Source organism: Callithrix jacchus, chromosome 2 (assembly GCF_049354715.1).
Source record: "Callithrix jacchus isolate 240 chromosome 2, calJac240_pri, whole genome shotgun sequence".
Lineage (NCBI taxonomy): Eukaryota > Metazoa > Chordata > Mammalia > Primates > Cebidae > Callithrix > Callithrix jacchus.
Window position 1 is genome coordinate 144732184 of NC_133503.1, and position 15031 is coordinate 144747214.

Below are 15031 nucleotides of genomic sequence, written 5' to 3' on the forward strand. Positions count from 1 at the left end.
TTCTTCTCAGCACCACATCACACCTACTCTAAAATTGACCACATAATTGGAAGTAAAGCACTGCTCAACAAATGCAAAACAACTGAAATCATAACAAACAGCCTCTCAGACCATAGTGCAATCAAGTTAGAACTCAGAATTCAGAAACCGACCCAGAACCGCACAGCTTCATGGAAACTAAACAACTGGCTCTTGAATGTTGACTGGGTAAACAACGAAATGAAGGCAGAAATAAAGAAGTTCTTCGAAACCAATGAGAACGAAGACACAACGTGCCAGAACCTCTAGGACACATTTAAAGCAGTCTCTAGAGGAAAGTATATAGCAATAAGTGCCCATATGAGGAGAATGGAGAGATCCAAAATTGACACCCTATCGTCAAAACTGAAAGAGCTAGAGGAGCAAGATCAAAAAAACTCAAAACCCAGCAGAAGACAAGAAATAACTAAGATCAGAGCTGAGCTGAAGGAGATTGAGACACGAAAAACCCTTCAAAAAATCAATAAATCCAAGAGCTGGTTTTTTGAAAAGATCAACAAAATAGACAGACCACTAGCCAGATTGATTAAAAAGAAAAGAGAGAACAACCAAATAGATGCAATAAAAAATGATAAAGGGGAACTCACCACAGATTCCACAGAAATTCAAACCATCATCAGAGAATATTACAAACAACTATATGCGCATAAACTAGTAAACCTGGAAGAAATGGATAAATTCCTGGACTCCTGTGTCCTCCCAAGCCTAAACCAGGAGGAAGCTGAAACTATGAATAGACCAATAACAAGGTCTGAAGTTGAGGCAGCAATTAAGAGCCTACCACACAAAAAAAGCCCAGGTCCAGACGGGTTCACAGCCGAATTCTACCAGACACACAAGGAGGAGCTGGTACCATTCCTTCTAAAACTATTTCAAACAATCCAAAAAGAGGGAATCCTTCCCAAATCATTTTATGAGACCAACATCATCCTGATACCAAAACCCGGCAGAGACCCAACGAGAAAAGAAAACTTCAGGCCAATATCCATGATGAACATAGATGCAAAAATCTTCAATAAAATATTGGCAAGCCGATTGCAACAGCAAATCAAAAAACTTATTCATCATGATCAAGCAGGATTCATCCCAGGGATGCAAGGCTGGTTCAACGTACGCAAGTCTATAAACGTAATTCACCACATAAACAGAACCAAAAACAAAAACCACATGATTATCTCAATTGGCGCAGAGAAGGCATTTGACAAAATTCAACAGCCCTTTATGCTAAAAACCCTCAATAAACTCGGTATTGATGGAATGTATCTCAAAGTAATAAAAGCTATTTATGACAAACCTACAGCCAATATCATACTGAATGGGCAAAAACTGGAAGCATTCCCTTTCAAATCTGGCACTAGACAAGGATGCCCTCTGTCACCACTCCTATTCAATATAGTACTGGAAGTTCTAGCCAGAGCAATCAGGCAAGAAAAAGAAATAAAGGGTATTCAAGTAGGAAAGGTGGAAGCCAAATTGTCTCTATTTGCAGACGACATGATAGTATACCTAGAAGACCCCATTGCCTCAGCCCAAAAACTCCTGAAACTGATAAGCAACTTCAGCAAAGTCTCAGGATATAAAATCAATGTGCAAAAATCACAAGCATTCGTCTACACCAATAACAGACTTAAAGAAAGCCAAATCAAGAGCGAACTGCCATTCGCAATTGCTACAAAAAGAATAAAATACCTTGGAATACAACTCACAAGGAACGTAAGGGACCTCTTCAAGGAGAACTACAAACCACTGCTCAATGAAATCAGAGAGGACACAAACAGATGGAGAAACATTCCATGTTCATGGTTAGGAAGAATTAACATCGTGAAAATGGCTATACTGCCCAAAGTAATTTACAGAATCAACGCTATCCCCATCAAGCTACCATTGACTTTCTTCACAGAACTGGAAAAAACCACCATGAACTTCATATGGAACCAAAAGAGAGCCGCATAGCCAAGTCAATTCTAAGCAAAAAGAACACAGCGGGGGGCATCACACTACCGGATTTCAAACTATACTACAAGGCTACAGTAATCAAAACAGCATGGTACTGGTACCAAAACAGAGATATAGACCAATGGAACAAAACAGAGGCACCGGAGGCAACACAACATACATACAACTATACAATCTTTGATAAACCCGACAAAACCAAGCAATGGGGAAAGGATTCTATGTTTAACAAATGGTGTTGGGAAAACTGGCTAGCCATGCGCAGAAAGCAGAAACCGGACCCCTTCCTGACACCTTACACTAAAATTAACTCCAGATGGATTAAAGACTTAAACATAAGACCTGGCACCATAAAAACCCTAGAAGGAAATCTAGGCAAAACCATCCAGGACATAGGAGTAGGCAAGGACTTCATGAACAAAACACCAAAAGCATTGGCAACAAAAGCCAAAATAGACAAATGGGACCTAATGAAACTCCACAGCTTCTGCACGGCAAAAGAAACAGTCACTAGAGTGGATCGGCAACCAACAGAATGGGAAAAAATTTTTGCAGTCTACCCATCTGACAAAGGGCTGATATCCAGAATTTACAAAGAACTCAAACAGATTTACAGGAAAAAAACAAACAAGCCCATTCAAAAGTGGGCAAAGGATATGAACAGATACTTTACGAAAGAAGACATATATGAGGCCAACAATCATATGAAAAAATGCTCATCATCACTGGTCATCAGAGAGATGCAAATCAAAACCACATTGAGATACCATCTCACGCCAGTTAGAATGGCGATCATTAAAAAATCTGGAGACAACAGATGCTGGAGAGGATGTGGAGAAAAAGGAACACTTTTACACTGTTGGTGGGAGTGTAAGTTAGTTCAACCATTGTGGAAGACAGTGTGGCGATTCCTCAAGGCCTTAGAAATAGAAATTCCATTTGACCCAGCAATCCCATTACTGGGTATATATCCAAAAGACTATAAATCGTTCTACTATAAGGACACATGTACACGAATGTTAATTGCAGCACTGTTTACAATAGCAAAGACCTGGAATCAACCCAAATGCCCATTGATAATAGACTGGATTGGAAAAATGTGGCACATATACACCATGGAATATTATGCAGCAATCAGAAATGATGAGTTCGTGTCGTTTGTAGGGACATGGATGAATCTGGAGAACATCATCCTCAGCAAACTGACACAAGAACAGAAAATGAAACACCGCATATTCTCACTCATAGGTGGGTGATGAAAAATGAGAACACATGGACACAGAAAGGGGAGTACTAAACAGTGGGGTCTATTGGGGGGAAAAGTGGAGGGCCAGTGGGAGGGGGAGGTGGGGAGGGATAGCCTGGGGAGAAATGCCAAATGTGGGTGAAGGGGAGAAGAAAAGCAAAGCACACTGCCATGTGTGTACCTACGCAACTGTCTTGCATGCTCTGCTCATGTACCCCAAAACCTATAATCCAATAAAAAATTAAAAAGACTAATAGGTTATAAAGTTTTCATTACAATAATAAAGACTATGAACCTAACCCTTTAGGTCTCAGTGTTCACTAATTTTCAAAGAAGAAAGGCATATCAGAATCCTTAGGACTAGAAACCTTTGAAAGTAATTTTCTTATAGTATACATACCAGAATTACTGCTCTAAACAATGGCAAGACACCGTGTTTCAGTAATGAGTATCATGATGCAAGCAATATTGAAGAAAACCACATGTAAAGACCTACAGGAAGGACTGGCACAATAAAAAGGCCAGGAGGCACTGCATAATTCAAGGACATAGATTTAATAGTTAGAAAGACCTGGGTTCAATTCCCAGCCATAGCTATTTATTGGTCATGTGACTTTGAGCAAATTATAAACTATAGCTAAATTTATTCATAAAATGAGGATAATAATATCACCCATCTCAAAGGGCTGTGATGAGAATAAAATAAACAAAACAGATATAAATAACATTAAAATAAATATAAGAGTTTTGTTCTATGATTGTTTATAACAGTAATGACAATAATCATTATCATCTATCATACCAACTGAACAAATAGCAGTTAGGACATGAATCATAAAGTTCAACCATTTAAAAAGCTGCAAGTCTAATTCAAACTGATTTTTTTTAAAATGCCAACATTAAAAATAAATAAACACTACAAATTTATGTGGGGAAATAATCTCAAAAGTTGCAAATATTACTGACCACAAATCAATTTACAGATTCAATGAACACTGAGCCTGTCCCACGTAAAACGTGCTGGAGATACAATATATAGCAGGAGATACAATAATGAGTAGACCTTAATTTCTTTTATAAGTTAGAACAAAGGGCAAATTACAGATTACCTGACTAACTCGATTTACTTCCTCCTCTTCTTCCTCAGCTTCCTCTCCAAATGAAAGTAAACTAAAATTTCTAGTCCAAAAAAAAAGAATGAAAGAAAAAAACAGACAGAAAAAGTTAAATCAAACATATTATTTTCAGAGCAAGAGAATAGAATTTATAAGAATAAACACATTCTATTTTTTTTAAAAAACTATATTACTTAGTATTCACCAGAAGTATTCTAACAATCTTTATTTTCAGTATGATGTTAAGGCTTTTGCCTCACAGCACCAATGTTTCCTATATTATACTAACTTTTTATGACCAAAAATCCCTCCTGGGCACTATCATTAAATGTGCTAAGTTAAGCATGACAGAAATAGTTAAGCTTTTTATATTTATCAAAACTGGAAGCAAAATGGAGATTTCTGCAAAACTAATAAGTATATATCCCTGAGTGCTACAAATGGGAAGCAATTAATCTAGTATTTGGTAAAATATGTTTTAATATTTTAAAATAAATAATGTATACAAAATTGTCAGACAGAAAAAATATAAGCAATAAACAACTAAAATAGCCCACGAAGAGAAAAAGCTAGGTTTGTCTCCTCCAATTCATCAAATGAAAGAAATCTCAAGTAAGATAAACAGTAAGTTACTAAAACTCTCTCTCAAATAGAAAAATTAAAGATGTGGCAGCAAAACAGATTTTTTGTTTCCCCAAAACCTAGAAGCAAGCAATAACCAACATATCATCCCCAACATATTTGCTGGAAACAAAAAGCAAACACACACAAAAATTGACTTTAGAGTTTATCGTTAAGATAAATCACAGTGACGACATACTGTATAAAACTATAGTGACAGTAACCTTTCATCCAGAGATAGGTTAGTCAAAATAAGCTGATCAAAGAATTTTAAAAAATCAAATAAATAATTCCAATAAGCAGTTATTTTGCCACAAAATATTCCAATAAGTTATTTTGCTTATTAAAATGTCTGGCTCATAGCTAACAGTTTATAAAACAACTTAACTCTATATTTGTAGGATGTCAAGGAAAAAGACCAATAGGTATTGAATGCCTATACTACTGGATGTTTCTACATACCTCTTCTCATTTAATCCTCATAACAACCAGGTGTTGTACTTATTCTAATCTCCATTTTACAGGAAGAGGTAACTGAAGCTTAGAAAGTTTAATCAACTGTGCTTTTTATTAACTAGGTTTGGCAGGATTATATCTAGAATTGATCAAATTAAACAATTATAGGTACAATAAAATCCCTAATAAGGATCCTACAATTCAGTAAAAGAATATGTTGAAATCTAACTCTGCAGTATATACAGACAATGTTAATAATGTAGAGTATTATCACAAAATACTGAAATTTATTTTTTTATTCCTACTTTTTGGAAAATTATCTTCAGGAAATAAACCAGGACACTGAATGAAACAGCTTAATATTTTCAAATATTTATAATAAGATTATTTTTAGTAGCACCAAAAAGAAGTGAAAAATAAAAGTTAAATTGCATAAGGGAATCATGTAGTCATTAAAAATATTCTTTATACTTTTTCTATGTATACTGAGTGAGCATATATTAATTTTAAAATAAGAAGCAACAAACAAAAGTTTCTCAACAACTCATTTATATAAATAATTGTTATAGGGATCATAAAATATGTATCTATTAATACAGATTTCATATGAACAACTGAGATGATATGTTCGTAGCTTAAGATATATTGCACCTGAATACAAGAGTTGCTCATTTAGAAAACAACAACAAAATACCACTAATATGGTTTGACTCTGTGTCCCCACCCAAATCTTATCTTGAGTAATTCCCATAACCTCCCCACATGTTGAGGGAGGAACCCTGCTGGGAGGTGACTGGATTATGGGGAAAGTTTCCCCAAAGCCATTCTCATGATACTGAGTGAGTTCTCATTAGATCTGATGGTTTTGTAAGTGTTTGACAGTTCCTCCTTCACACTTGCTCTCTCCTGCTTTCTTGTGAAGAAGATGCCCACTTCACCTTCCATCATGATTGAAGTTTCCTGAGGCCCCCCCAGCCATACAGAACTGTGAGTCAATTAAACTTCTTTTCTTTCTAAATTACCCAGTCTCAGGTATATCTTCATAGTAGTGTGAAAACAGGCTAATACAACCACACACTCATAATGCCAATATCTCTCAGTCTCAGGTATGTCTCTATAGCAATGTGAAAATGAACTAATACAAACACACACTTATAATTCCAATATTTCTCTCGTTCAAACTGGCCTCTCCTTTGCTAATAAACAATTACTATAAAAGGAAATAAAGTAAACCAAATGAATAAGTGTCATTTTTCAAGCTGCAGAAAAATCTCTCCACTGTGCTTACTTTGTGCCTTTGGGTTTCAATTTCTTTACTTCCTCCTCCGGTTTCTCTTTTTTTGACCTTTTAATTTCCCTTGGAATAATGTCATCAAAAGGATTAAACAAGACCTATGAAAAGAAATATTTTGAAAACATTATTAAATTTTAAACATTTCACAAAAAATTAAACACAATATGTAATTGCATTGGTATAGTGTCCATATTTTTCCCCACATAAATATTATTTGCATAGTGATATGTATATACTATACAACACGCCTCCACTTACATGGCCTCATTGGATTCTCTCAATAATCCTATGTGCAATTAAGGGATATTTTATCCTTATTTTACAAAAGGAAAAAATATGAGAAATTGTACATGATACATAGTAAGTAAGACCAACCCAGGTGCTTTGATTTCAAGTCAAGTATTCTTGCTTCCTCAATAAAGGATCACTCTTTTTCTTTTATCTTTGAAACAGAGTCTCATTCTGTTGCCAGCCTGGAAGGCTGTAGTGTGACCTCGGCTCACTGCAACCTCAGCCTCCCGGGTTCAAGCGATTTTTCTGCCTCATCCTGCCAAGAAGCCGGGACTACAGTTGCATGCCACCACCCCTGGCTAATTTTTTGTATTTTTAGTAGACACGGGGTTTCATCATGTTAGCCAGGATGATCTTGATCTCCTGAACTTGTGATCTGCCCGCCCTGGCCTCCCAAAGTGCTGGGATTACAGGTATGAGTCACTGCGTCCATTGGATCACTCTTAAATTACCTATGAAGTCACTTCTTTGGGCTAAATAAATGGAATTCCTTTAACTTTGTATTATGAGGTAAGCTTTTCAGTCACTGGATTATCAGATGAAGTTTCATCTTTGAATTAAAAACTTTGAATTAAAAAAATTCTTAACTAGAAATTGTGCCCAAATAAATTAGAGATAAAATCTGAGTTGTGATGTTAACTTAGTATAAAGCCTTCATCCAATAGTTTAAAAATACTAAGATTCAATTCCTCTTAAATGACAATTTAAGTGCCATATCTCATAATAATCATGCTCCTACCTCACAGCTTTTTATTTTGTGTGGATTATGTGGTCTTTCTTCATCATCAATGTCTACTTCGGACAGTCGCAACATGTTATATACTGTATCCCCTGTAACCTATCAAATTAATAATATAATATAATTGAAAATTATCACATTCATCCTTTGAATTAAGAAAAAAAACCTTTGAAAATATTTTTCAAATAATTAAAAGGTAATTTCATATGATTACATAAAAATATATGCATTTAATAATGCAAATAAAGCAACTTTATCTTAAAAGAGAAAACATGGATGGAATTCAATCCCTCAGTAAGTTTTCAGGAAATTTCCAATATATATTTAAGTTTTTATTAAAAATATAATGCCAAATAATATCCTACTGGATGACAACTTTTCATTCAAACATCATAAACAAAATTAAACTTCGGAATAGAATAAAATAAGCAAATAATGACAACAATAATGTGGTAAATGCTTTACAGACATTACCTCATTTAATCTCACAAACATCCTAAAAGTAGAAACTATCATTATCCTTCTACAGATAAGAAAAATGAGGCTCAAAGAAACTATAAAACCAACAGTGATGGTCTTTCTAACTTCTAACTATGCTATACATTGTCTCTGACATGTTAGTTATACAATCCCAATTGTAAAAATTGACACAGAATTACAACTTAAATTTCATTTTATTATATACTCTTATTTTTAAGAAATAAATAGAAGGAATTGATAAACATCAGACAGGCTCTGTTGGAGTGGCTCAAAAGAATGTGTCAAAGAATATTTCCGAACCCATTGGTTAATGTATTAACCAAGAATATTGCAATTCACGGTTTTAGTGTGATTCCTTTCATTCAGTGTTTCTAAAGACTTTTAAAACAACACCAGCTTTCCAATTGTACTGAGTTTGGTTTTTCCCTTTCATCATCACAACATCCAGTTTTGCCTGGCATATGGGGGAAATCATTCTTACTGAACCAGCAGGGGGAGCTGATACACTTGTGATGTCTAATATGCCTAAGAATTAAAACATATAGAAACATATTTATGAGAAGGGAGAAGAGTGAGAGAAGAAAACCTTCAGAATCCCTTTTTGAAGAGAATTGTTGAAAATTCTATAGAAAGGATGTTCCCCAATATGACATTAAATGTGAGCAGGGTTAAACAGGTACTATTCAAAGTAATATTTACAGTAAGAAGTTTCAGTGTCAACACAAATTCCACTTTAAACTTAAGAAAATCAATCACTAAGAAAATAAACTTTAAACTACTGTTATTATCTAAATGTCTTTCCAAAAATGTAAAAACAGTATTGGCTAAGTGGCACATTATTAGCTTATAACATTACTATGATTTTAAAGAAGGAATACACTAAAGTCACAACTAATGACGGAATGAAAGACGCAAACAAGAATTTAGAGGGTTCCGCACAGTGCATTATAATAGAATTATATTCCATGATATTTGAAAATAATAAATATATCCTATGGAATGTTTTTATGAAGATAGCTCATAGATAAGTTAATCGTATGTAGCTTAGAAGACTAAGGAATAACATAAAACCAAAAACTGAACCACAGGTTTAAAGTAACTGGACACTAACCTTTCCAAAGATGGTATGCTTATTGTTAAGTTCATCTGCTCTACCCAGTGTAAAGAAAAACTGGCTGCCATTATCATGAGAACCAGCATTTGCCATGGCAACCAGTCCTCTCCGATTAAAACGCAACCGTGAATGAAATTCATCCTGAAACGTTAAAAAGATTTAGTGAATGTCCTCAGTTATAAGACCTTTCATACGAAGCTATTGAACTTGACCTGCAAGGTCCCATACAACTTCTAATAAAAAATGCAGACATTTTACTTAATTGATTTTTCAAGTACCTACTATTCTTTCAATGTTATTAAACTTGAATTCACTAGACTATATCTTCTAAATATACTTAGACAGAAATATACCCTATTTTGTAGAAAGCTGCTTAATTAAACTTAAAGTAAGAGTACCTAAGGGGGAATGGATTTCTAAGTAATTTCCCTATTCTCATCCCCAAAGTCAGCTAAGCTTTTGAAATCTTCTATTATTTCTTCCAGTAAACTACCTTTGAGCCATTGCAGAGTCTTCGATTATTACTCCTTCCCATCTCACTCTAAATGTCATTAAACAATTGCTCTTTTCTTGTTTTTTAATTCAAATAATCTACTATGATTGTGTTATATACTTTTACCATGTCTTTTTAAAGTCCTAAGTTGAATCTTCTCTGAAATGGCACTGATTCTATTTGCCAGTTTTCAAAAGAGCAGGAACAAGCCTTTCTAAAGTGGTTTTCTCACTATGATAGAGCTACTTAACAAATATATTAGTCTCTTAGTTAACAGAATTTCCATCCAACCTGATACTGAACTCATTTATAAATGTAGCCATGTTATATAATAAATGCTTTTCACAAAGGAAGATATTTTTCCTTAATAAATAATTCTCAAGAGATCTGAACTCAATCATAACTCTGTAATCAAAATGACCTAATTGAAAAATATAACAAAATAACTGTATTACTTGAAAATAATGAAACAAATATCTCAAGTTAGGAAGGAATTGTCAAAAAGACACTAAATAAAAGAATAAAAGAAAGCTTCTGACTAGACGGAGTCTCTAAAATCATGAGAAGTCTTACCATGATAAAATGTAAAATAGTCTAAAAGTGACATCTGAAACTTTTAAAATAACTATTCCATATTTCTAAGGCCATTATCATCTGGAAATTAAAGTAAACAGTTCAAATATTTTCTTCAAGAATCACACAATGACTCAGTAAAAGATGAAAGGAAAATGCAGACACTCTATCCCATTAGTATAAAAACAAATTTTCAAAAACTCTCATATTTTAAGCAATATCAATGTTTACTCATTCAAACACAACTTTTAACTTTTACTTGAACCTGCTATTGTTCTTAATATCTTTGCTATCACATTAACACTTGATCATCTTAGATCTATGTCGGCAGTTAAAAAATCACGACCTGTTCTTATCAATGCACCTTTTATGGACAAATTTTGTTTTTTGAGACAGTCCCTCTATTGCCCAGTCTGGAGTGCAGTGGTTAGATCTCGGCTCACGGCAACCTTTGCCTCCTGGGTTCAAGCGATTCTCCTGCCTCAGCCTCCTGAGTAGCTGGGATTACAGGCACGTGCCACCATGCCCGGCTAATTTTTGTATTTTTAGTAAGATGGGGTTTCACCATGTTGGCCAGGCTGGTCTCAAACTCCTGACCTCAAGTGATCCGCCCTGCTCAGCTTCCTGAAGTCCTGCATCCAGTCTGATTTTTATATACTAATGTGCAACCTTTTTTTCCTCTTATGGAACACAATCATTTTCAATTAAGCAATCTCAGCTGACTTGCAAATAACAATAATAACAACAACAATAATAAAAATAGTAATTCAGTCTTACTTTGAATGGTGCTCCATAGATAGACTCTCCACCAGTCCCTGTGCCAGTAGGATCTCCACCTTGGACTATAAAACCAGGCACAACTCTATGAAAAATGGTATTGTCATAATAAGCTGAAAAAAATTAAAAATAATTTATCAATGTCTAAAATTAATCATATCTACAGTTACCAAAATTAATACAGCTAGAGTCAAAAGACTTATTTTCCAGAATGTTAAATAGGCTCCCAAGCCAAAACCTTTTATATCCTCCTTCTTATAAAATTGCTACTTCTCGGCACACATTTCTACAGAAACCATCATTGTTCACTTTTTGTTTTTATTTCTAGGATTCTCTCAAGCTATGGATTTGTTTCAAAATAGAAATTACAGAGTTCTGGTAGGGAGGAGAAGCAATTGTGCCCAGGGGACATTTGTCAATTTCCGGAAATATTTTTGGTTATTACAAATGGGACAAACTAATGATATCTAGTGAGTAGATGTCAGTAGTGAGCAGAGTGAGCAGAGATACTGCTAAACATCCTATAGTGCAAAAGACAGTCCCCATAACAGATAATTGCCGGCCCAAAATGTCAACTGTGTAGAGACTGAGAAACCCCAGCAGAGATGAATATCTTATTTCCTACTGCTTCCACTTTTCCTTATAGGAAATTAATTAATATATAAACCTATAATATGTCAAAATTACTTATTAGTTATCGGTCTAGAACCATCAATACATCCTCCTTAAGAAACTCCGAATAAATAAAACAAATAATAAACACAATACATACTTGAGTCCAATTAGACTCAGTTTGCTAAAAGACTGAAATAAATTGTTTATATTTACATGTAATTCAAAAATATACAATTGAAGTATATAATGTAGAACTCATAAATATACAGAAGAGATCACGTATGATCGCCTATACTATATATTATATGAAACCTAAATCATTAGGGTACTTCATAGAAGAAAAAGAAGTTAACTTGGGTATGGTAGAAGCATGGCAACTTGGTGAGGCAAAGCATAAGGGAAAAATTGAGCAGGAAGCAGGAATTAGAGTTTGCCTGAATAAGAGAATTTATATTAAGAAGTAGCAATATGACCAACATGCATAAGAAAAAATGTTCGATATTATTAGTTATTAGAGAAGTGAAAATCAAAACCACAATCAGATACTACTTCACACCCACTAGAATGGCTAACATCAAAAACCTTGAAAGAGTAAGTGCTGGTAAGGATGTAATGAAATTGGAACCCTTTTACATTGCTGGTGGGAATATAGAATGGTATAAAAAGTTAAACACAGATTAGCATGTGTTCCGGCAATTCTGCTTCTAGGTGTATGTGTGTGTATACAAGTAATATATATGTTTATATACTAATACATAGTTTATAAACGTAAATAGTATATATAGTTCATATATAAACAGTATATATATAATATATAAGTAATTATAACAGTAGTTATGTTATTTTGATATATATTATTACTATATATAATTGTTAATATATATAATACATATATTTATATATATATACAAGTATATATATATAAATATATATTATATATAATATATATAATATATACTATATATATTAACAATATATATCACCATGCACATGATTAGATTTGCTTTTTCCAAACATTATATATATAGTTTATATATATATCCAAAAGAATTGAATGTTTATATATATATATCAATATACATTTTGTTTATTTGTATATGTATACAGAAGAATTGAAAACAAGTAATCAAACACTCATACACAAATGTTCATAGCAGCACTATTCACAAGAGCCAACAGTTGTAAACAATTCAAATGTCTATCAATGGATGAATGGATAAATAAAATGTGATATATACATATGATAGAACATGACTATCATAAAAGGTAATGAAATACCGATACATGCTACAAAATGGATGAACTTCAAGAACATGCTAAGTGAAAGAACCCAAACACAGAGTCACATATTGTCTGACTCCAGTTATAAGAAATATCTAGAATAGATAAATCTGCAGAGATGGAAAATAGACTGGTGGTTCCTGGGGGCTATGGGTGGAGGAGGGGCATATTAGTCTGTTCTCACACTGCTATGAAGAAATACCTGAGATTGGATAATTTATAAAGGAAAGAGGTTTAACTGAGAGTTCCACATTGCTGGGGAGACCTCAGAAAATTTACAATCATGGTGGATGGCAAAGGCAGTTTCTTCACCAGGCAGCAAGATGGAGTGAGTGCAAGCAAAGGAAATGCCAGGTGCTTATAAAACCATCAGATCTCATGAGACTCACTCATCACGAGAACAGTTATGGGAGAAAATGCCCCTATGATCCAATCGCTTCTGCCTGGTACTGGCTTTGAAACATGGGAATTATGGGGATTATAATTCAAGGTAAGATTTGGGTGGGACACAGAGCCAAACCATATCAACAGGAGAATGGAAAATGACTGGGTTAATGGATACAGAGCTTTCTTTTGGGGTAATAAAATGTTTTAGAACTACATAGAGGTGCCAATTGCATAACACAGTGAATGTACTGATCCTGAACTGTACATTTTAAAATAATTAGTTATATGTTATATAAACTTCACCATAGTTAAAAAAAAAAAATCCTTTCAGTGAAGGAAATAAATTATTTTACATCACTGAAATTAGTTCTGTACTTACATTAGGTAACCACAAGAGGAAAACATATGTAGAATATATACGTAACCCTGGAGGAAGTACTGAATAAACAAAAGCTATTAGTTTTGTTGCTGTAAAAACAAACAAAAGCAAGTAACAATAAAGCAGGCTGTGGTTGAGCCCAATTATTGAGTTTGATGGTCATGATTGAATTGCATGCTGAGGGTTACAAAGCAGAAAAATGGAAAGAGCACAGTTCCCTAAAGATTTCAGTGAGCTGCAGACCTAACAGTAGATTTCTTGACATACAGGACAATAAATGTCTTTATTATTTAAATCATTTTGAGTTGAGTCTTCTATTACTTGCAACTGAATACAACTTGAATACAACTCATTCAATGAAAAATATTTATCAAGTATCTACTGAGGGCCAGGCATTTAACTGATATAATTACTGACATAATTTATAAAGTTCCTATTCTAGTGGCTCGCCGATACCCTCATAATTATTTATACATGCAAGGTATAAAAATATGCAATGCATATTTTTAAAAAATGCAATCTGTATTCTAACAACCATATTCAGTACACAGTACAAAAGAAAAAGTAGAAAGAAAAACTAGCTGATTTTACTCAGTCCCTTTTCCCAGTGAAGGGCAGTTAGGCTGTATTTACGAGAGCTCCCTAGTGCAGACAAGTTCCCTCTGGTTCCAAATAGAAACTATAAAAACCAAAAGGTCTACAAGTATCTCTCCTATATTCCTAGGTAACCATTTCAACAGTTACACTAACACTGTATGTAGCAGTCAGGAGTTTCAGTCTTACTTTTTTCTAGCTGTACAACCATAAACTCCATTTTCTCATAAAACTAATAACATAAATTAAGGCACTGTGTCAATCTGAAGATTAAATAATGTAAAAGCAAACTACACATTTTCAAGTTCAACACAAATATGAGGTCAAACTAATATCTTCACTCAAATGCTACAAATTCATATTCAAATTTGAATATAAAATATACCCCTGTGTATTTGATATAATGAATATTGCTTTAGACCCATAAGAAGCAGTCAACCAACACTTTTTGAGCACTGTGCACATGATCAGATTTGCCTTTTCAAAACATCATATACCCAGGGTGAATATATTAGAAAGAGACATGACTGGAGAGGGATGGGGAGAAAGAGAGAGAAAGAGAGAGAGAGAGAGAGAGCGCAAGT

At 34.0% G+C, this 15031-nt stretch overlaps 1 protein-coding gene across 2 annotated transcripts in view; it reads right to left on the minus strand.

The window, feature by feature from the left end:
- The window catches only part of CWC27 (CWC27 spliceosome associated cyclophilin), a 290308-nt gene that overhangs the window by 257243 nt on the left and 18034 nt on the right, over positions 1-15031 (minus strand). For both annotated transcript variants that reach the window (XM_002744915.7, XM_008992001.5), the window contains exons 3-7: positions 11192-11304; positions 9346-9489; positions 7755-7853; positions 6719-6822; positions 4348-4417 (exon numbers count right to left, since the gene is read on the minus strand). In XM_002744915.7, the coding sequence (XP_002744961.1) occupies positions 4348-4417; positions 6719-6822; positions 7755-7853; positions 9346-9489; positions 11192-11304 (530 nt within the window). The remainder of the gene's footprint in view (positions 1-4347; positions 4418-6718; positions 6823-7754; positions 7854-9345; positions 9490-11191; positions 11305-15031) is intronic.